The 23,742-nt window shown below is 39.9% G+C and overlaps 2 protein-coding genes across 10 annotated transcripts in view; one reads left to right on the top strand and one right to left on the bottom strand.

Moving 5' to 3' along the window:
- LOC134674404 (NADP-dependent malic enzyme) overlaps positions 1-4,479 on the top strand; it is a 44,541-nt gene extending 40,062 nt beyond the window's left edge. For both annotated transcript variants that reach the window (XM_063532480.1, XM_063532476.1), the window contains exons 9-12: positions 376-518; positions 994-1,167; positions 1,757-1,880; positions 3,078-4,479. In XM_063532480.1, the coding sequence (XP_063388550.1) occupies positions 376-518; positions 994-1,167; positions 1,757-1,880; positions 3,078-3,211 (575 nt within the window). In that variant the 3' untranslated portion in view covers positions 3,212-4,479. The remainder of the gene's footprint in view (positions 1-375; positions 519-993; positions 1,168-1,756; positions 1,881-3,077) is intronic.
- A 1,380-nt stretch (positions 4,480-5,859) lies between these two features.
- Positions 5,860-23,742, bottom strand: part of LOC134674423 (serine/threonine-protein kinase Doa) — a 63,438-nt gene continuing 45,555 nt past the window's right edge. For 4 of the 8 annotated variants that reach the window (XM_063532536.1, XM_063532544.1, XM_063532515.1 and 1 more), the window contains 10 exons: positions 16,615-16,696; positions 15,989-16,055; positions 15,257-15,370; positions 14,838-14,928; positions 14,189-14,368; positions 12,433-12,562; positions 9,781-9,925; positions 8,577-8,682; positions 7,808-7,955; positions 5,860-6,176 (listed from right to left, as the gene is read on the bottom strand). In XM_063532536.1, coding sequence (XP_063388606.1) covers positions 6,100-6,176; positions 7,808-7,955; positions 8,577-8,682; positions 9,781-9,925; positions 12,433-12,562; positions 14,189-14,368; positions 14,838-14,928; positions 15,257-15,370; positions 15,989-16,055; positions 16,615-16,696 — 1,140 coding nt within the window. In that variant the 3' untranslated portion in view covers positions 5,860-6,099. Of the gene's footprint in view, positions 6,177-6,843; positions 6,875-7,807; positions 7,956-8,576; positions 8,683-9,780; positions 9,926-12,432; positions 12,563-14,188; positions 14,369-14,837; positions 14,929-15,256; positions 15,371-15,988; positions 16,056-16,614; positions 16,697-17,864; positions 18,659-18,919; positions 19,054-19,219; positions 19,575-23,742 lie in introns of those variants that run through there. The other 4 variants (XM_063532521.1, XM_063532526.1, XM_063532506.1 and 1 more) reach the window with 4 other exon arrangements.

The raw sequence follows: 23,742 nt of genomic DNA, 5'->3' as shown, positions 1-23,742 counted from the left end.
CGAAGCGGTTCTGCCGGCCTAGCCAAGATTACAATCGCTATCGCTTCGACAACGAAAAGCATTATGTCTCTCTATCACTCTTCCATATTAGCGTGACAGTGACAGTTGCGTTTCGATCGCTACGAAGCGTAAGCGATTAGCATCTTGGCTACGCGGCCTGGCTCCATCATTACTAAAGATACTCGTTGAAAACACACAGAGGACTAAAGTTGCCTTTGACATAGATAATGTGGATGTGCACCTATGATGTGCACAGTCCAGGGAGTAGACTTTACATTTTCATCATAAATGAAGGTCATTTTGAAAATTTGATTAGTAACGTAGGTATTTTAAATTGTTAAGTACCTATTCCTAATTCGAATGTATGGTGCTTAGGTGCGGCTGCGATTGGCGGAGCGTTCACGCCGGCCATCCTCCAGCGCATGGGCGAGCTCAACGACAAACCGGTCATCTTCGCGCTGTCCAACCCCACCAGCAAGGCCGAGTGCACTGCCGAAGCCGCTTACTCCAACACCGGCGTAAGTTTATCACGTTGGAACTGAAGTGCCAGCCATCCATTAGAGCAAGAAGCTGACAAACCGATCATCTTCTCGCTGTCTAACCTCACTAGCAAAGCCGAGTGCACTGTCGAAGCCGCTTACATCTACCTTGCCTTCCCGCTGGAAAACTTACGACAAAGTGCCAAAAATATGTACACACTATCTGTATAGGCAATAAGGTCGAGTACATGTATATATATTTTTTAAATTTATTTAATAAAACACAAAGTAGGTACAGTGTTACCTAATTATTATGAACAATTCCGAGTGAGGTCGTCGTTTCGAGTATATCTCCGTTTTGCGAGGTACTTACACAAATGAATCTGTTATTTGCACCTAGGCGCAAATGGTTGATAACTTAAAAGGGAGATGATCTGTTTCATTTAAACTTCAAGTAGGATCGTTAGGTATTGTTTGTTAACATTTATAAAAAGTATCAATTTATTGTAACCAGGACCGCGCGATCTTCGCGTCCGGTTCGCCGTTCCCCGAGTACCGCGCCAAGGACGGGCGCGTGCTGCGGCCGGGGCAGGGCAACAACTCCTACATCTTCCCCGGCCTGGCGCTCGGCATCATCTGCGCCGGTCTCATCGACATCAGCGAGGACTTCATGCTGCTGGCAGCCGAGGTATATCACTTCTTCTTCTTCTACCTAGCGTTTTCCCGGCCTTTGCCAGGGTCCGCTTTCCTCCATTTTGCGCGATACTGGGGGTCGTCTCGTGTGAAGTGCGATTGTCTCGAAAACCACGAAACTTTTACTACAATAGACCTATAAGTGCATTTTCTGGACCAGCCTAAGGTGCGGGCTGTCAATGGTTAGAAGGTTGTCCAATAATTACTGGGCACCCTGTATTGTATATTCTTTTAGTTCGTCCTCCCATTTGTTACTCAAATTTGGTAACGGGAAAATAATCTCAATTCTTTATATGGTACTAAACAGGATTTATTTATACCTTTTTGTATTAATGAACTGGAGAAAATAATCTTAGTTAGTACCGGGGGATCAAATATATGTAGGTGATTGTTATGTCTTGCAGTTAATTATTCTTTCCCGAACATAAATAGGATAACAAATCCAATGCATTATTGGTGTTGAAGGTGTCTGATAACCTTCTTGGTCACACAATTGGCTAGGCAAGTACTGACGTCCCCGGAAGGTCTACCTACTCTGAGTGTATGTACTTGTACATGGTCGTAATGTAGCAAATATGTTGCAGTCCTTGGCGGAGATCGTGTCGGACGACGATTTGGCGCACGGCGGACTGTACCCGCCGCTTGAGACCATTCAGGACTGCTCGGTCAAGATCGCCAAGAAGATCGTTGAGCGCGCCTACAAGACTGGTGAGTCGAACTGCATATAATTTATACATTTACGTTTTGTAAAAATCTGCAGGAGTAGAAGTGGTGCAAAAGAGCATCAAAAACTATAAAAAAACCTAGCTTATAACTTAAACTTTAAAATAACACTTGCACGACTGTGCTATTAAAATCACTGCAGAGTTAAGGCCGTAACAGACTATTCTACCTCTTTATCGCTCTCACTTATCGGTGCGGCGCACCAAGGTCGCGGTGCAGTGCGATAGTCTGTTAAGACGAAACCTTAACTTAGATTAGCTAAACTAAGGACTAGATTACCTAAGCTCGACCTTTAACTTTTTCTGGGTATTCCCATTTGTCCTCGCCCCACATTAGGCGGCGACAAATGGGAATACCTACATGAATTTATCTAATAGATATTTTGCCTCCTAGTTTTAGCGTTTTAAGAACTTTCTAGGCTTATTTTGTACAATACTTAATAGTTAGTAGTATAGCCGCCTGTTCTAATTCCACCTCGCGTCGGCGGAGGGTCAACGTCACGTCTATTTTCGGGGCGCCATGACGAATTATGTTTTGAGGACACATCTGTCGTGGCGCAAAACCGTGCCAAAATGTCAATTATAAACGGCCAAAGAAAACATACCTGTGATTTGTAATGAATTTGTCTGCAGTTTTTCTATATCCAGACTTCAAAATTAATATTATTGGCATTCCTCATCTAAATAGACAAATTCCGAAATACTTGCCAAATCTTGGAAAAAGATGAAAATAGACTTTACTCGTTTATTAACCCATCTGATTCACTATGTAGCTACGAAATTGTAAATATTTATGTATCATGAATTTATGTGAGATGTCCTATTTAACGTTCTAATAGTACCTATTTTACCTGAAAGTATCTTATGTTAGGTAACTTCTAATATTTATATATTATTATCAGTTCCATTAAATACTAATATTTATTTTTGCGCTCCTAATTGCAATTACGTGCACTTCATCCTTATTATTGATATGCAATCTTTTTTAATGATTTTTTGTTCCCATCTGAGGGTATCCACTATTCTGCCTTCTTTGTTTATTCCTTCCACGTTGTCATTACGTGTGTATGTAGGTTTCAAACATATTGCAAACCATCCACGAAGCCTTCGGCCTTTCCCCTCCCTCTGGACCCGGTGATGTTTTTTTAATAATATGTATATTTATATAATTTTTAATTCGCAGGCAAAGCGACCGTTCAGCCGCAGCCCGTGGACACGGAGGCGTTCATCCGCGCGCAGATGTACGACGTGCGGTACGGCAACGCCGTGCCCCCCGTGTACTCGTGGCCCAGCGAGCCCCGCGTCGACGTCGTCTAACCTATACCAGCCCACCACCAACCCGGCGATCACGAATCACTAACTAACCTTCTATTTAACTACACAAGGTTCACTGTGTGTAAGTAAATATGTATACTAAATCATATTCACTGTGGTACAGATGTAGTACAAATGTGCTCAGCAACTGTCTTTTGCGCGGAAAGTTCAAGTATAATAAAGATCGTAATTAGAAGGTAAATTAGTGATTTATCGTCAGTATACCTTGAAGTCGCTTATATAAAATATTAATTGGTACAATAAAATTATCACTCCGCATTTTCCAGATATGTATTACAGTGGTAAAATTGTTAATTACAGCGACTTTAAGGGTACCTATGTATGTGTGCTATGGGACACCTTTCTTAACGGCCCAGGCAACAATATAAACATTAATGCAGTTTGCAATCTGTGATGCAACGTATATATTTATATAAACTTAAGTTTAAATTTTTTGAAGAAATATCTACTTAATATGAATTTTCAAACAAGTGCATTTACGTGCCGAGTAGGCACTTTTGAGAAAATTGTTAGTGCTTTGCTATAAAATACTATAAATTATACGAGTTAATTAAAATTATCTCTGATCTGTAGTTATTGTCCAAAAAAAGATACTTAACAAAAAAAATATAGTAAAGATTCTTCTATCTCCAGCAGAGCCTGTCTTCAATATAACAAATACCTTTTCTGAAATCAGCGAATATTATGTAGTCGTTACATTTATCATTCCAAAAATTCTTGGCGGTGTATCATTTCGTACCTAGTTATTTATTTTCTAATATATGACACTATTGTTTGTATATGTGTATATAGGGACAAAATTATGTTGAAATTATTTAGGTGTACACCTATGATTATTTAATTACCTACCACATAGACTGCTTTCCATCTAACTGAAAATGTTTTCAATTAAAACGGTAAACAAGGTATTTATTTATTGTTTTAGTATATCAAGTAGTTCCAGTTTGATGGATTCCAGTCGTTGTTTGTAATATATGTACTTAAAGTTTTCCTTCATTACGATGTTTACGGTTATGTCAGTCTCATCTTCGAACAAAGATTTCTATTAGTTGTAATTGGTGATTATGTTGAAGTTACCCGGATCTAAATTGTGATTTATAATATTTTTATATGAGGTAGATTTTATAATGGCTCAGGTTTTAGCTCTGTTCCTTTCAACTGTGTATACGCTGAGATAAAACTAAGCAGACGATTGTGTGGATGCTACACGGCTTTAACGAGGTATTTATAATAAAAATTAATGAAATGTTCCACGATCTTTCATTTATAAAATCAATATCATATTTGTGTATTTTCGGTATGGAATATTTTATATACATATATCCTACCGATGGGGACTAATTGCTAAAGAGATTAATCTAGAAGAGATGTGAAGCCTGTGCACACTGAATGCATGTGGGCGTTGTAAAATACTAGTTTACGATACAATTGCGAAACGTTTTATGTGTACATTTGATGCTTACTTACATATTTATAGCAAGTGCAGTCCCAATATGAACTCTGAGAAGGGATCAAGAGTTGCAAATTACGTATTCGCACGTGTATCGTACGCTTTACAGTAGATACATACATATCGCCCTTTAAAGTTTCGACGAAGTTTACGTAATTTGCTTATAGCATATACTTTACTATTATTATAGCACAGGGTGTCGTAATGGAGCACCAGATGTACTGTAATGATCAATCCTTATGAAAGACGGCACACCGCTTGCATGACGTATGCGACATGGGTGTATAAAATTACGGTATTATGTATTTTACGTACGGGTCGGTTCGGCTCAAACATTTTAGAGCACGCGCACGTCTACGCACACGCAGCCTGTGTGCTCTGGCCATATCGTGCTCCTGGTTTGATAGTTGAAATAGATAGGTTGGATTTGAATGTAATGGGCCGTTGTCTACATGGACGGCAAATTCAAAGAATGAATTTGTGTAAATTTTTGCCAAGCTAGGTTAACCCTTTATAAGGCAGAGGCGATATATCGACCACATACGCTCAATCAGAAATTCAACCATACTGTTTTAATAATAGGGCTCAAAATCGTTTGCATTAATTGAATATTCAACTTGCTTTTAAAATAGATTTTTGAAATGTAGGCTTCTGATAGCTGCAACAAATTCTGCGATAGCACGTCCCTGTCAACGGGCCTTATAAAGGGTTAATACTAAACCCCAAAACAATTGTCAACCTGTTAACCCCCAGCAATTTTTGATCGAGCGTGCTCGTGTCGCCACCGACAGTAATTGTACCACGCAGAGTAAGGTAAGAATAGTTACGGGAGTTATAAATGTGCTGTAAAAACCAAATCAGATCTTTGTCTTATTTATCAGACTGTGGCGAAATGAGCGGGATATGTAATGTCTTATATATCAGACTCTGGTGGTTAAAGGGTTAATAGGGAAATGTCTCCCACAAACTATTTCACCAGGTTTTGTGTCTCTAAATTCTGATGGTTATGTTATGGCGTTATGGTGCTATAGTCTGTGTAGAGCTTGGACCGATCTTTATAGGCGAAAGAAAAAAAGTACTTGAGGTTTAAGTTTCGTAAAACTACAAAGTACACTCGGTAGCCGTGTGCCCGTCTAATAACCATAATTCTCTCGACATCGCGTCAGTAAAAATGCATGTGTAATTTCAGACCGACAGTCTTTATTTTGAATAATTATTTATAAATACAAATGAGAAGTACCGATTCACAACAAATTACCTAGATTACAATGTTCGACAAAATAATGATCACTTATCACTTCATTATAACGATCTATGTACAAGATGGGAGCGGGCGCTCCACAGGCGCGTCGGCCCGCGGCCTCCGGCCTCGCCGCGGCTCGCGGGTCCCCGCCGGCCTCCCGGCCCCGCGGCTGCGGCCTCACCGCGACAGCGAGTGCGAGCGCTCCCGGGACCCCGCCGACCCGGCTCCGGCTCCGGCGCGTGACCGGTCATTGCCTGTAACGTGCACCAAATAATTACTACACATGTCCTATAAACATATAAGTAATCGGTAAAATAGACCCTCTTTGTCCATTATTGCACTAGCTACAATTATTTGAGAACGGTGCGACTTTAGTAACATAAAATCTACAACCCGATTCGACCCACGTTATTAAAATTTGAAAAGACAGAATATCAAACTACCTAAGTCGGAAATAAGAAAAAATATATGATGATAGTGTGAGAATTAAACTGTTTAAATGAAATGAACATCTTTCACAATACTTTTGTTAAGAAACGAAAGCTTTAAATAGTATTGTAAGTATTAAATGATACTTAAAACATAAAACAACCAGGTATATAAATACGGAAGCGAGTAGATTAAGAGCACACTGACAACACAATGTAAACAATCATTTAAAATATCATGTCGCACTATGGGTTGGTCATTTCTCAGCAAACTCATTCCCCCGGCTCTACATAATCGCAAATCCCAGGAGAGCTCAGCAGTTATGGTTGTTGATCACTGGTCACCAATAACCAGATGCTAATAAAGCGGCATCTCCTAGAAATTTGCGAATAGGTATGGGAATCCCCTGGGAGTGAGATTTCTCAGGAATGACCCGTTTACATGAAAACATAAAGAAGCTTCAGAAGCATCTAGAAGTGAAACAGGCCTGACCTAAGGAATGATGGCCTTGTAAACTGGTGTCCTATAACAAAAAACCATTCATCATAATAATAACACCATAACTGGTCAAAGTAGCTTTATACTTTGAAGCAGACTGCCTTAAGTGTGTCATATAGATCGATGTTGATTATGAGATCACTGTTTTGTAATACAATGTGATTGTTATGTACATTGAATTAATGATTTAGATTATCAAATGTGAATCAACACTGGGCGATGGCAGTGCACCTATGACGTGGAACATAATGTCCCTTATGTTATGACTAACATCAACTTTAAAGATTTGTATTATTTGAAATAAAAAAATAATTGTACGTTGTCATTACGGTAATTGGAATCTAGCGTCAACATTGTAGTAGTACCTTTTGGTTGAAAACGTAAATGTACGCCATGATTACTGTCATACGGAGTGTAATGACTCTTTTTTGTACAAAGTAAATACAAAACACAAACATAGTACAAAATAGACAGAAGAAAAGGCGAGGTCACCACTTTTATACATAGCGCCAGGCATGGCTCACTCCGCGATTTCGTCGCTTCGCAACAGGTAGCTACAAGTACATCCGTTCCACACCAATTTTGGTGGCTAGCCATAAGCCGCGCGTGGCGCTGTCGCCACCTAGCGGCCATATCTGTCCTGATCGTAACAGACGCGTTTTGTTAGAGAACAAAACGAAGTGAAGTGAGTCTTCTGTACCTAGTACTATTATTTATTCTGTGATAGCGCCTATTTTATCGCGTCATATTACAGATTTATTCACCACTGCTGATGTCAGATTCGGATGAACTAAACAGACAATTTACGATTCTGACGCTCTGCTGCTTAGCTTTGTAGGTGATGTGTTCATCAAGGGGTACTACAACAAGGTTGTCGATAAAGTTAATTTGTAATTGTTTTTTTTTGTTTGTCGTCGATTCGAGTCGATCGTCAGTTTAGGCTAGTCAGTATACGGACCTAATTTCTGGTGTGTGGGCAGTTTGCTGAAGAAGGGATGCTTGAGCGCCTCGCGCAGCGTGATGCGCTGGCTGGGCTCGTACTCCAGCATGCGCGTGATGAGATCAAACAGCTGCCGGTGCTCCTCGCTGTTGCTTTGTTGATACCTCTGCAGGAACATAATGATGGCATTACATTACTAGGTTCATCTTACGCGGTTATCGTTTTGCAGATCCACACGGCGCTCCGGTGTGTGAGCGAGACAGCGCTAATCACGTACACGGCTATGTCCCGTTCGCACACCGGAGCTTTAGGTTTCCATGTGGCAATCGACTTATGTAATTTTTGCGTAACTCGAGTAAAAGTCGTTGTCTAACTACATACTTCGATTCGCATTTAAAACACTTGCTGAAAGTAATGGGGATGTCGGTTTCTCGAAAAAAAGAAAACGTACATTTGGCCGTTAATTGGCCAGGGTTAACTTATTGTATTACATATTATATTTTATTTATAGAGTTTTTTTCTAATTGCTCCGACGGATGTAGCATTGAAATAGCTAGTTAATTTGGCACTAATCAGAAAGCAGTCGGCAGTTAGAAACACCTCAATGCATACACAGCGGATTATCGTTAATCAGATGTTTATCTAAATTAACTTTGTTTATGTTAGAAATCGTGCAATCAGGGCACCAGTCAAGGGTAACGGAAGTCTTACGTACGCAATGCGTGCCGCATTCTATGTGGAGCGCGCACTTCAGTGGAGCATGAAGGGCGACACAACGGTTACTTACTAATAATGGTTTGCAATTTTCTCTGACGTATCTGCCGGCTGATGACTTTTCGTCCCAGTCTAATTTGCCGTGGTAAAAGTATTTCGTTCTCGTTTTGCGCGCCATTCTGGAAATATACAATCAATATATTAGACACAGTTCAGTAACACAAAATAATAAATAAACATGAAGTACTCTGTTGTCATGTTCGCAACGTCTGTGAGTAAATACCAGATTGTTACCAAATCAAACAAGTTATATGCTAATATTAGCCTGGATTAAGGAATGCCCTGTCTAGTGTGTTTTAATAAAACGAGGCCGATTGCGGGCAAGTTATAGATAAGATAGTGTTTTGCCTCAGAAAATGGAGTAGGTATGAATAATCCTATCTATTGCTAGGCGCGTCTTATTCATTATTGTCAAATGCCAGCAACACTCGCTGACGTATTTGCCCAAATATTAATGAGTCGTCTCATTCCAATACATATCAAAGAAAAATAAAGCCACGCGACAACACGCAGCAGACCGCCAAATTGCTAGAAAGAGAGCATACGGCCCTATTCGAACTTATCTTAAACGTTAATTAATAGATCTAGAAGCGATATGGATTAGATATGTCAGTGTCAAATGTGACATTTTTTAAAACAAGAATGTCACTATTGAAGCTGACACATCTAATTCATATCGACTCTAGATCTATTAATTGACGTATCTTAAAGTTCGAATCGGGCAGTTAGTGTGCAGGGGGGGGGGGGGGGGGCGGCGGCTCCCAGTCTTAGCTTTCAATACAAAATACAAACCATAGAGGTACAATAATATCGAGATGAAACGGGGGACCCCCAAATGACTGAACGAGATGCACTTATGGAATTATTGCTTGTCCTTGTCAGTCTCACTTTTTGTTTGTTCCCCACCTTATGGTGTCCTTATTTAGTATAGTTTATGGTGGGCAACAAATAACCCGACCGAATTACGTAGATTGTTTTTGGTATGTTGTCAGGAATGTTAAAACGTGTTTTTAATATTGTCGCATTGTGTATGTTTTGTCCCTCACGGAGGCACGCGTCTACCTCTTCTATAGGATGCTACCTTCTATGATACAAACAGTACGGGAATATCCGGTCCTCGATATACAAATTAGATAGCGGAACCATTCCCTACTGGTGTGGTGGTGGCACACCACAGAGTGTAGTGTAGGTGTATGAGGTGGAGGTGGGGAGGGTACCTGTAGGGGATGGGTCCCAGGATGCGCTCCATCATGGCGAGGTGCTCGCGGTTGTCGTGTGTCTGGAACAGCGTGATGCCGAGGTGCAGCTCGAACATGATGCACCCGATCGACCACACGTCACACGGCTGCGACCATCCTAATTCTGGAATATCACAACATGTACTTATTACTTACTGAAATAATATTTATACTTTGTTTAGACGTTGGCGTAGTCGCAAGCAAAATATGCACTTTTGCAATACATATTTCATTTACTTTATTTCAGGGTAAATTGGATTAAATCCCACCAAAAACATAAATGTAAAAAAGGAGAGCCAAGTTCAATACAAAAATTATGCTTGGCTATGGGGCTCGCCGCAAAAATAATGGAGATCTAAATGAGTGCCACTGCCAAGTTCTATGCAAAATCCAAATATGTATTTATAGGAACAAAATAACATTATAAACAAGTATTAAACTCTATTTCTTTGCTTTATTGGATACCTATAACAATTGCTGTTATTTAAAAAAATGTGAGATCTTAAAGTAGGTTAGATTTGACTTGGCCAGTTTTCATTATATCAATCATTTTATATATATTCTATATTGTAATTCTGATAAAACCTGGCCAAGCCAAATCTAACCTACTTTAAAATCTCACATTTTTTTAAATAACAGCAATTGTTATAGGTATCCAATAAAGCAAAGAAATAGAGTTTAATACTTGTTTATTAATGTTATTTTGTTCCTATAAATACATATTTGGATTTTGCATAGAACTTGGCAGTGGCACTCATTTAGATCTCCATTATTTTTGCGGCGAGCCCCACAGCCAAGCATAATTTTTGTATTGAACTTGGCTCTCCTTTTTTACATTTATGTTTTTGGTGGGATATCAATACTTTTTGTAAAGAAAACTAGGCAGGTATTGAGATTTAATGTTTTTTCTTGTGTTTCCGCTGTATGGTTTTTACTTCTGTTCTTTGTATAATTATGTGGTGCCGCGCGCCGCCGACGACACACCGTTGGCCGGTTGTTTAGAGCGTATTACAAGTTTTTTGTATGGGGACACCACTTATTTTTTGACTAAACTTTATTTTAATATAGCAAATATAATAATACATATATTGGGGTAGTTTCAAATATCTGCTTGTAACGGTTCCAACGCTACAATAAAAAAATATTTTTTTGTATGGGGACCCCCCCTATTTTTTAACTTTTATTTTATTTTTGGATTTTTTCCTACGCTTACACACAATAACCGAGCTGGATTCCAAATTTCATCCTTCTAGGTCATCTGGAAGTAGGTTAGGTTTAGGTACTTATATGTCAGTCCCAATAAAAAATGGTTTTTTTTGTATGGGGACCCCCCATATTTTTAAACTTTATTTTATTTTTAGATTTTTTCCTACGGTTACACACAATAACCGAGCTGGATTCCAAATTTCATCCTTCTAGGTCATCTGGAAGTAGGTTAGGTTTAGGTACTTATATGTCAGTCCCAATAAAAAGTGGTTTTTTTGTATGGGGACCCCCCCTATTTTTTAACTTTATTTTATTTTTAGATTTTTTCCTACGGTTACACACAATAACCAAGCTGGATTCCAAATTTCATCCTTCTAGGTCATCTGGAAGTAGGTTAGGTTTAGGTACTATAAGTCATAAGTCAGTCTTAAAATTTACGACTTTTTGACCTTCATACCTTTATAACCGTTTGAGCTAGCTTCATGAAATTTAGGCTTCTAGATATCCTTATGGATATAATTAAACACACGTAGTTTTATGTGTTTACGTCAAAGATGTTTTGAGTTATAGAAGGGTCAAAAGTGGCACCAAGTGGTTCGTGTAATATTACACTCGGCGCTGGCTAGCAAGTTCCTTTGCTTGAACTTGGCTTGACACGCTGCCGCGTGTCTAGATTTGCAGTGTGAATTATTCTCACAATTATTTAAATTACTTGTCATTATATAAGCCCAAATACAGTATGGATATATTACTCAATCACGAAACGAATATAGCTTTAGTTATTCATGTTCACGCCAATAGCATTGATATTACATACATGAGACATTATATGGCACATAAACAGATAGTGGCTGTTTGTAAATGCAGTAAAAGTTGACATGAGAATTAAGGTCAAAGAGCGCATGTCACGCAAGATAATATTGAATAATATTATGATGCCCTTACGCATCTAGAATGGTATCATGAGATTATATCATGGACATTTTTTATCGTGGTTTAATAGGAAAAAAAAAAATGGCGTAGTGACTCAATAATCACCTCGGCTTGATTAATCGTTATCAATTATTTTTGTGTACATTTATTTACCTACATAAATACTCTCATTTATTAAACAGGTCAAACGTTTGATTCTCATCAACGCTGGCATGAATTAAACGAATATTTGACAAAATGAACAAAATCTCTGGAAAACCCACTTTGTCAGTAGAAAGGAGGGAATATAGCGTAGGTAATTCAATTTTCCTATTGAAGGCCAACCCTTCGAGCCTCCATTTTGACTTTCCATACTGTACGTGTCTACGAATCGTGATATCTATAGTATAGTTTATTTAATATTTCATTCCAGTCAGCTTCGGTGAATCAACGGCAACGTGTATTAATGAAGCACTAGTAGCGAGTAGATATGGTATCGGTAGCGGTAGTTACCTAGTATGACCTCGGGCGCTCGGTAGTGGCGGGTGGAGACGATGGTGGAGTGGTGCTCGTGGTCGAAGGTGGCGCTGCCGAAGTCGATGAGCCGCACGTCGCTGCGCTTCACGCGCCGCAGGTCGTGCTTCTGCAACCGCAACGCACAAGCTTGTACCGACCGTACCCCTCACCCATGCCTACTTGGATCTACTTTGTTTATTTTGTTGACAAACCAGTTAGGGCAAGTGACTATAGGACAAACGTTGTCAGGGATTCAGAAGGACACCCGCCTACTTATCCTTAGGGCGATCGTTTTTATTATTCAGATTTCGTTACCCCGTTCACTGGATTCGACGAATATTATCTCCGGTTTAAACTAGAATAGGAACTTTACTATTTGGCATAAGTGAGTGAATCAACTTTTAGAACACTGATTTCGTGTCCCTAGACTCCCTAGCAAAAAAAAAACAATATTTAAAAACCATGTCGTTCTTTTTACTGTTTTGTTTACACATGCATTATTAGACCCATAATTTTAATGTATTTATTAAATACTTATGGATCTAATAATGCCCGTGTAAACAAAAAGTAAAAACATCAACATTGTTTTAGAAAAATCGACTTTTCTTTGCTAGGTAGTCTAGGGATACGAAACCAAGTGTTATAAAGTTGATTCACCCAAGTACTCCTAGCCTAGCAGGTTGTTCTGGTTGTGACCGGAGTAAAAAAATACTCAACAAATTAATTATAGATAGTCACCTCTCATTTGTTTTTGGAAAAAGATTTCGTTGTCATAATATCGGTATTTAATAAAAAAAGCGTTTGTTAATAATAGTACTTTTCACTATATCAACGAATTTATTACTACAATCACTACAACTACACCATATAAACAAAGTCCCCCGCCGCGTATGTCTGTTTGTATGAACTCTATAACTACTTGACGGATTTTCATGCGATTTTCACCTATCAATTCAATATCAATTCTTGAGGAAGGTTTAAGTGTATAATTTACTAGCAGAGGCGGGTCGCTAGTAGTTAATAAAATAACACATGACTCCATGACGTCAAAGATTAAATGGACCGATTTATCCTCATTAGTTAATATTATAGGCCCCAATACAAAAGGGGACGACGGTACAGTAAGTATGTGTACATAACATAACAGGAAATATGAGCACACAGTTGATAATAATACTAAAGAATGGAGAAACCGTATTATGAAAAACAATGTTAGGGAAAACCAGGCACCAAAGCAATGCACTCTAGAGTTACGCTACAGTGATAATATTCATGAAACCAATTCGTGATATTAATAAGCTCACAGTATCTAAGCCCGTAAGTGGGCGAGACAAACATCGGAGGCGTACGGAACCGCTCAATGAGTCGCGAAAGTAATATTAGAATTCGAGTCATCAAGTATATGTAGAGGTGTAATATTGAAAAGTACAGTTATATACAAGGTATCGTAAACAAAAACACCTCTAAATTGCGATTAAAACTCCTTACATTACCATCCCGACATTACTGTTTACCATCGTAAATCCTGGCGTGTTTTCATTTCAGTTTGATCTACCAACAGCAGTGTCCGAACTAAACACTACCTTGAAAAGCATTTAAAATAAATGGCATATAATGGACATAAATTTTCCTCGTTTACCCTATTGCTAACGTGAATTTTCACAACACGCGTAGGTACACGCCAGGTTATAAAGAGTAATGTTTTGCGATGTGTATTGTGTATGGTAGCCGTCCCTCAGGCGCTTGTCCGTACCTTCTTAGAGCTAGCGTACACACTGAGCACCTCGTAGTCGGAGTCCACGAAGAGGATGTTCTCTGGCTTGAGGTCGGTGTGCGTGAGCTTGTTGTCATGCAGGAACAGCACGGAGTACACCAGCTGGTACGCGATGTGCCGCACCTGCTCCAGCGGGTACGGCTGGTAGTTGTTGTCTTTCTGCAACGACATATACGTAACACGTTAAACACATCAACTTCGCCGTTAAACACATCATCCGCGCGCAACGTTTAACTATTTTATATTAGTTGTCGATTATTCGCGCCAGTTTTGGTGAATGAGTCAACTCGACATTTTCTTAAAGGAGCTTTTACACAAGTCCGAAAGAAACTATAGACGCCTGGAGAAAGGACACTCTCTTTACGTTGCTTTCTAATGAGCTTTACAACTGACAATTAGAAAAGGCCTTTTCGCCGCTACAGACTAACTGAGAGTAAATTAGGCAATAAATTGACACGCTACGCTTCTTTAGTATGCGAGATTAAATTTTAGCAAAAATGCACGGTATGTGGAGCGTGACGGCATTCGCAAGTTTCTTTTCACGATGTATCTTTTATATAATTGTATAATGCCTGGATTTTACTTATTTTTCTTTAAGATATTATTTAAAATGAGAGGTAGAACTCACCAGAAAATCGAATACGCTTTGTCCGAGCATTTCAAATGCGATGCACATGTGTCCGTGGTATTCGAACCAGTCTAACATTTTCACACATAAGCTGAAAGAGAAACAAAAATTTCCGTTAGTACATTTGCGTTTATATCGTGGGTATAAATACAAACAATTAGTCTGAAGTCTACGCCCGAGACAAGAATCTGTACGAGTCTAGATTTATTATCAAAAAGTTCGCTATTTAGAAATAAATGACGCGGGAGCAAAAGGTATTTTTGTGTTTTGAGTTGACATCAAGTTCTTCATTGGCCACCTGCCAACCAGAAGCCATAATCTCGCTTATAAACGTGCAAGGTCAAATATTGTTACATTCGAATCTCCTTCATATCAAATAGTAGTTTCGCAAACTATTCAAAAAATGTAGGTGTACTCACTTTTTACAGTCTGGGTCAACTTCAGCTAACTTTTCTAATACGTTTATCTCTAGTTTCGCAGCCTCTCTGTACTTCTCTACATTTTTAATTATCTTCAGAGCCATTCTGTGTTCCCTGAAATCATATAAAGAATGACTTAATCTATGATTACGATTGTTGCTGCAGGTAACAACATCAAAGCAAAAACTAAATAAAAATACACAACAACACTGCCAAACAATGTTTCAGCATCCGGCATTCAAAGTACTAGTCATCGCTCTAATTCGGCACGATTATTGTAGGAACCGACTTGTAAACAAACACGTGAAAGTAATTGATCATTTAAAATTTCCCATACAGGTATTGCCTTATTTTTGCTGGAATTTAAGGTACGTAAAAATCTCAAGTCTTTCAGTCTACAACTTGTTACATAGTGGGTTTTTTGGGATACCATAGTTACTAAGGAACAATGATCCTTAGAGAAGTCCGGGAGATAAATATGACTTTAAAAGTAAAATAATCTATATATCACATTATACTAAAATGGGCTACAATCGTTTTCCCCCTGAATTCTTCAAATACAGTTGGAGGTATATGTGCTATTCTGAATCAAAAGGGTAGTGTCGGTTGTCAATAAGGTGTTGTTTCCATATAGCTTCAATTTGAAATCAACCTTATCGACAACCGACAATGTGGTACCTTTTGATTGAAAACGTCACATATCATAACAGAAGCTAAATAAATAATACTTACATTTCTAAATCTTTCACCTCCACCACTTTGCCGAACGTGCCCTCACCGAGCGTGTCGATGATTTTGTCTGCAATGAAACCAAGGAGACACAATTAGTCACATGAAGCGGTGACAAAGTCATGGTGGAGTTTACATTAGATTTTAAACCATAAAACTGTCAAGTTACCCTTTGAATTCAAGACTTGTAACTTGTTAATTTCAATGTGTATAAAAAAGGATTAAAACCAATGTTGACAGCCCCACCATGACTTCCGATAAAATATATTACAATGATGGTATTAAACTTTATTTTTTATGTATTTAGGTATATCATTTGTAATCAGAATTTAAATTAAAAAATAAATTTAAAATCTTCATTTTCAACTGGAAACACTGAACTGGAAAGCTTGACTGAAGTTCTAGTAAGAAACAAATGATTTTATAAAATCTTGATTCCTGTTGTAAAAGTGGATGTTATGTGTAATTTTTTTATGTTGTTTCAAACTGTTGTGTGAATGTAAATGCGCGACAAATTAATATTTGTCACCAGATTTTTAGTTATTTTTAAGTGTCTTTGAAAAAAGTATTATTTTATGTGTAGTGTAAAATAAAGATATAGTTTGTTAAGTTATGTTGTGGACACGAACATCTCGCTCCCATGACATATCCGGGCCAGTAGACGAGGTGTCCGTCCTTGTCGTCCTTGACGGAGGAGCGTGCGCGGGAACTCTGCAGAGGGACGCCGCCGCCGCGCCAGGCCGCCAGGAGTCGCCCGCAGTCGCCGCCAGCGCCGCCAGCACCGCGCCGCGCCGTCACACCGCGTCGCACACGCACCACGCCACAAGCACGAGGAGCGCCACGCGATCGCCACGACCCGAGTAGTGTTGTACCCAACAATCAGACAATGGAACGGTTGCCCGTCAGACAAGCGACAATTGGTATTGTGTGTCGTACATGCTGTTAGATGGCGGACGGTGGGCGCTGCGGAGCGGTGTCGAGCAACGCGCGGCGGTCGGATGCGGCGCTGCGCCTCCGCCGCGCGTCGCTCGACGGGATCGGACCGGGACGGGGTGGGACCGCAACATACGCACTTGACTTTCATCTCGCTCTCATAATAACCACTCATACAGGTCACATAGGGAAAGTGTCCACCCGTATCCTGACGTTAAAACACCAATTACACTAATAGAATCATCATTGCAATACTAACACTAGCACTCGTATCTATGTAGCACCTTTTTCTTTTGGATTTCGAAAATATATTCACGCAAAATAATGACATGTTAGTCTTGAGAAAACGTACAAAAAAGCACAATACATGCACTATCATGGCAGTCATTGATAATTTTACTAATATTTAAACTAAATCAATGTCAACGCACGGTTATACTTCGGCGATTGATAACGACTCGAAGTTCATCGTGTACCCTCAGTTTATGGTTTACTAAGTACCCACATATATAATTTATGTTTCAGTGATGAAATACTTGCATTTTAAATGTGGCGTCGCTGCGCTTACAAAATCCAATAAGTATGTGCATAAAATATGACTAGTAATGATACGGTAATATAATACCTAAACCCAAAATTACTTTTTGCAGAATCTTATTGTTGCAGATGCCAATTTTGCAGGCGTAACGACGCAGCCAATACTGTGATCGGTGTTAGACACGCTAGTTATATTTTAGCAATGGATTTTATAGGTTGCAGTTTAAGCAAAACATTTTTTTTAACAGGGACTTGTTCGAATTCGGGTTCGGCCGATATTTGACTGTGACGGAATGTTATTTCATAACATATTGAAAATATTGGAATGTGAGCAAAAAAAGCACGGACCAAGTTATTGACACGCGGCACACAGACGCAGACGGCAGGCGGTGGGTTAGGCGGTGCTTACAGGCGGCGTGGCCGCGCGCCGCAAGTGGTGGCGCGGGCGCTGCGGGCGCCGACGGCTGCGCAGCTCGGGCGGCAGCGCCACCACGTCGCCCACGCCCAGAGGCTCTGGCTTGCGCCCGGGTTCCGTCAGCTCCGACCCTTTCTCCGCCATGCGCCCATACATCTCGTCTAGGTGGGCATACTTCATTATCAAACTCTGGATTTCTTTACGTCGCGTTTCCCGCTCGCTGAGTATGCGGTCGCCGACAGGGGTTTTGTCGTCGTCCTCGTCGCTCGACGGAAAGTAAATCTGTCTCTGTCTACCCACTTCTACCACCGGCGACGTTGGAGTTCTTGTCACTTTGTTTTTCGAATTCGTATCGTAAATACTGTGCTGTGGAGGCGAGACTAAGTCTCTAGCACCTGAATGTATGTTGATATCAATGGGTCGCAACGAAAGTTTCTTTCTGTCGTTGTTCTCGCTTCTTTCGGCCCTCAGAGACCTCCTTCTGTGCTTGCGATAAATGCTATCTCTATCCTTTCCATAATGACGGTCTCTAAGAGGATCATCAAACCCATTTTTATCATAGAGTTCCTTCTCCAGGTTTTTTTTACCCATCGAAGGCATTCGACGGTCAGCTGTATTTCTGTAAGGCGTCTTATCTCGGGTTTTTTCTCTAGAAACATTATTTCTTTTAAATGAGTTTTCCCCAAAGAAAGTAGTCGTTAAACTTTTCATCAACCCTCTTGGCGGTTCCGGCTCTAACGTTTTATCTCGGTCCACAATGTCTTTTCTGGCCTTCTCCTTTTTCTGAACTGCAATTCGATCAAGTACGGATGAATATTTATCTTCTAATCGACTTCTAGTGCTACCTAGAAAAATTGTACTGTCTATATTGTTATTAGTTTCTTTAAGGGGATATCGTTTCGAAAACGGTGATAACTTGTTATTGTTATTTTTTATGTGAGCTCTGCGGAATGAGTCACTACGTCCGAGAGCATTAATACCGGAGGTAGAATGCAGTGGGGATAGGTCTATTCGGGATTTGGAAGCGCCCAGGTAACTCGAGTACGTACGGTCGTCGTTCAATTTCCTCGCACTGGTCACACCGGAGAGCGACGTATACGGCGAGATGTGCCCATTGGTGTCATATCGTTGGACGTTCGACAGCGATAAGTTTTTATTGGACAAAAGCTTATCGTCATATCTAGTTCTCGCGGCTGTCAACTTTGTATCGGCGTCTGATTTCTCGGAGGGTCCCCGTCGTGTCAATCTATTGATAAAACTGGAATACCCATCTGATAACAGCTGAGTTACGCTTGCCGTAGTAGACGATCTCTGGTAGCGGTGCCGTCTAGGGCTTGTTGTGCCATTACCGTTTGCAGTTATGTTGGCCATGTTTGTTTAGTCTTGCGAGTAGTTTTCACTTTTATGTAAGCACTCTTTTCACTAGGACACGTCTCGCAACACTCACTAAACGTCATAATTTCACATTCAGGATTATTAAATTGATATGTTTTGTGTTCGCCGATGGGGTTAATGCTTCCCCACCGGACATACCACTGGTTCTATCTCGAGATTGGGAGCGTACCTAAGCGCGAACGAATTTCAGAATCAGAAAGATCAGTAGCGCAGGCGAGTGCGGCCGGCAGTGCCAAGTAATGGTCGTGGACTAAAAATATCAGCAACCCGTGGGAGCGCCCTCCCGCACGCTCGGGCTGGCCGCCGTGCGCGCATTTCGTCGCATTACTCTCTCTATACCTACGAGTATATGTCAAAGTGCCATTTACACCTAATCCTGCTTACAAATACCTACTCAACGATATTATAAATTAAACCGCACCAGTTTACTACATTTGGCACAATGAATATTCGATATATTTGGAGAAAAATATTTTAGTAACCTTATAGTCATGTACATATTAAGTTATTAACAAATTGGTAGCACAAATTCAGCTTTTGATTTCCAATTGCATATCAGTCATATATAAGTATACTTATTTCAATTTAATATTATACTCTCATAAATAATATCGGTTCGGCATTAGTCACCAACGCAAGATTTTGGCATCCATTCTATTGCCTACGCTTTCGAGTTTAATTTCAGGTGAAGATGAAGAAGTCTACCTTCAGCGCCAAGGGCACCTTTTATCATTTTAATTGACAGGGACATACGGCAATGTTTGCCTGATAGCGAGGCGAGCGCCTTTCTCTGACCGGCGAGCTGAGAGCCAAGACAGTTCTGTCAATAAGCGGCGTGTAATTGGGTTAGTGGAGCGCGTGCACGGAACAATGATGCGCTGCCGTTTGACACGCGTGTGCCACAATATCATCATCACTGAACATGCCGTAACCCTTATCTAACAGGTCAAATGTCGAACGATAAGGATATTGTATCATGTATGAGTATATATCCTAATACGGAAAAAGTATAATGCGTTAAAAGCAGAACGGATGCGGGCGCAATGAAGCACGTCCGATAGCTAGGAAACGACGAAACACGAGGGCGGTCCGTGCGACTGTCACACTTATCATTTACCTACAAGGCACAGTGTAAGTAAACAAAACTGTTGCAGGCAAAGAGAGTACTCATGCGATATCTTTATCTTAGTACGTACTCGTTTAGCTACTTACTTTAAATAAATGTTTGATCTGAACGTGTTAAGGGTGAGTTGCATTAATTCTCATTTTAAGGTACATTTGCATGCAATGCAACGGAAACGCTCTGCCAAGATCTCACGATCACACGACGTCATTTAAAAGTGGCTACCTACTTTCACTAGCCAATTTTACAAATTTACAGTAGGTAGTAGGTTACGTTCATTTTCAGCGAAATGGCAACGCTGTTCTAGAATTTAAATAGCACGACATGCAAACCACATGACGTGTTTGACAAGTAGCTGTGGCTTAGACCAATACAGAATTCCACTTATTTGGCAACTATTGAGAAAAGATTATTTCATTTAATAGACTGGAGAATATAGGTACATACCGTTGGTATTAACAAGTAATCATCGAGAGACAGAGGATAGTTGAAACTTTGTAACTTATATTTGAGAGTCTTTACAATGTTTAAAGTCTTCATTTTGTAAGCTGTTGTACACAGAGTAATTAATAAAAACAACGTCCCGAATGAAGGGTTATCACAGGTGAATTCTAGATATTGAATGGGTACTATCATCACTAAACACTATCTTTACGAACGTTTCGTACAAATTACATAGTGCAGCCGGCTGTCAACTGCCGATGAAGTCGGTTGTTAGTATTTATTCGAGTTGGGGTGCAGGTAAGAAACGATTCGGGATTGGATAACGCATCCCCTAGTTCTCAGTGGTACGTATTGTTAAGACTACAAAGAGGGGACCTGAGAAGCCCGGGTTAAGAATTTTTAAAATAGTTTTGAGTGAACTCATAAAATAAACGAAGTACCTACCGTCTCAATTTACTCGGAAACATAATCTAAGAGATTTAGAATTTGCTAAATGTAAATACATATGTTAAAATTTAAATAAGAAACGTAGTTAGTTCATTAACCTGAAGCAGTAAAAGAATGGCATGAAGTGATGAAAATATATGAGAGCTCCTTTTATAGAGATGACACTGACCTTGGAACCTAGTCCACTACACGCACCATCCACATCGAAAAGTATTTCAGCTACCGCGGAGAGCACTTTAACTACATCATGCCACTTGCACCCATGATCTTTAAGAAACCGCTTGTAAAGTTCATAGAAAGACGTGAACCTCAAGGAGGGAGGCAACCTTATATGCTGGTGTTTTATTACTAATTCTGTCATTGTGTTAGCACTACACTTCACACGGTTTACACGGAGCAGTGCCTAAGTTAGGGCGGCGGGTGTTCAGCCCGCCGGCTGCCTCGTAACTGTATCGCGGGGGCGATACAACCACCCAATGCGCGGCGTATCTTCTTCCAATAACAATGGATAATAAAGATTATATATTAATAAAGCAAAATATAAAATAAAAACACGTTAAAGCGGCTGTGGCAGAATTTCAGGCGAGACGTTGGTCGTCTTAAAACGAACTTTATGGTGCCGCGACGGATTGAGGAGTGCAAACCAATGGAGCGGAGAGTCGTAATGGAATCTTTCGGTTAGAACAGGATTTATCCGCGCTCAGGCGGCCCGTTAATTGTCGACAACTCCTTGAGCAACGCAATTACGTTTTCTTTGAATACCTAAACACCATAATATATGCTTAGGTATCGCTATACACATGTTGACTACATTTTGTATGGCGTCATTTTATCTTATTTTTTAAGAATACCAATATGTATAAATGGGTCTAACTTTTAATCCCTCGACTCCCACACGTTTTTGATTCTTTATATCTTATCTATGAAATCCATTGAGCGACATCGGAGCTGTGTGGACGGGAGAGGTAAATTTTCTGCCGCCGTGAACGCGACGGTAGAAATTGAGGGGATAAAGCAAGAAAAAAAAGGAAATGAGAATTCTACTCCGATTCGTACAGTTACCAGCAATAATATCAACAAAGGCCGCAAAAATATCTGACACGACCTATTTGTACAGCCGTAAGAGCGTGTCACATATTTTTGCGGCCTTCGAAGAGTAACATATTGTAGCAGGTGACTGTACCTGGCGTTGGAACGAAACGCCTCTTACAAAGTGATACCGTAAGTACGTATCATACCATACCAGCAAGTGCTGGGTGTGACATCACATCACAGCCTATGTAGTTGCAGTCGTCCTAATGTAAAGAAAAGCAAGGATCGGAAAATGTAAATAAATTGATCATTTTTAGATTAGGTACATATTTTTTATTCCTGCCAGTATACGATTAGAACATTAAAGCAATTTTGATGACTATAAGTATTGTTGTTAAAATATTTTTCCTTTATTTCAATAAACATGAAGTACTTATTCGTATGTCTCACGAGGGCTAAATTGATTGAATTAACTGAAGGTGGCCGGCACTGAGACGCAGTAAGCGATACGGGCAAGGTCGGCCGGAAGGAACTGGGCATTACCAAATAGATAGGTGGGCTACGAAACGGCGTACCGCATTTATCAGACCATATCTGCGAGCGTGCCACTCGCCGGCTTTAATGATACGCGATACCGAAATGCCTATATACATCCTATACCGGTGAACTTGAACTCTTGACTTTGATGTTGAGTAATCGTCAAGTGTAAATGATTAAGATATAAACGCTAAAAACATCCAGAAGGACAACAGATAACTGTTAATAGGGAATAAGATAACACGGTGTTTTTAATATTAAACAGTATATAAATAGCTGTGTACAGTCACGTAACACGGTAATGAGAGAAATTCGGAGTTAGACAATACTCCAACTCCAAACTTCTCAACAAACGTGCACATATACAATATGGGTCATTGTTCACGCATTATAAACGTCCGAATGATTTCTTCAGTTGTAAAGAAGTTGCGGGACATCTGATTCATTCGCAAAACTGACTCGAACTAGCTGGAGGCGGGTTTCAATTTAAAATTCGTAGTACAATTCAAAACAATTGAAGCGGACGCTTCTTGATTATTATCTATTAGTCAAATGTTCGAGTGGGTCTACGTTGACTTTACCTACGAGTAGGTAATGTTTTTTTTTTTAACTAGGCAATCTAAACCTTAATCAATGCAGCATACGGCGTAATCGAGACGAAGGCTTCAGTTACAGGTAGGGTAAAATTATTACTTTATTTTATCATTTTTAGTTTTTCGGAAATGCATACTAACATGCCACCCTTGCGGACGAGTGCCTAAAAATCAGATATTATATACTAAAACCAGCATAGGAATCGCCAAAGGAGAACAATTATTTAATCCGTTCGCCTCTGTTGTGTGCTCCTCGTCTATATAGAGAGACAAAGGTCGTTACGGTTTTGTGGACCCTTTG

The sequence above is a fragment of the Cydia fagiglandana genome, chromosome 2, assembly GCF_963556715.1.
Source record: "Cydia fagiglandana chromosome 2, ilCydFagi1.1, whole genome shotgun sequence".
Classification (NCBI taxonomy): Eukaryota; Metazoa; Arthropoda; class Insecta; order Lepidoptera; family Tortricidae; genus Cydia; species Cydia fagiglandana.
The sequence above is the reverse complement of the archived record's forward strand: the minus strand, read 5'-3'. Positions and strand labels throughout refer to the sequence as shown.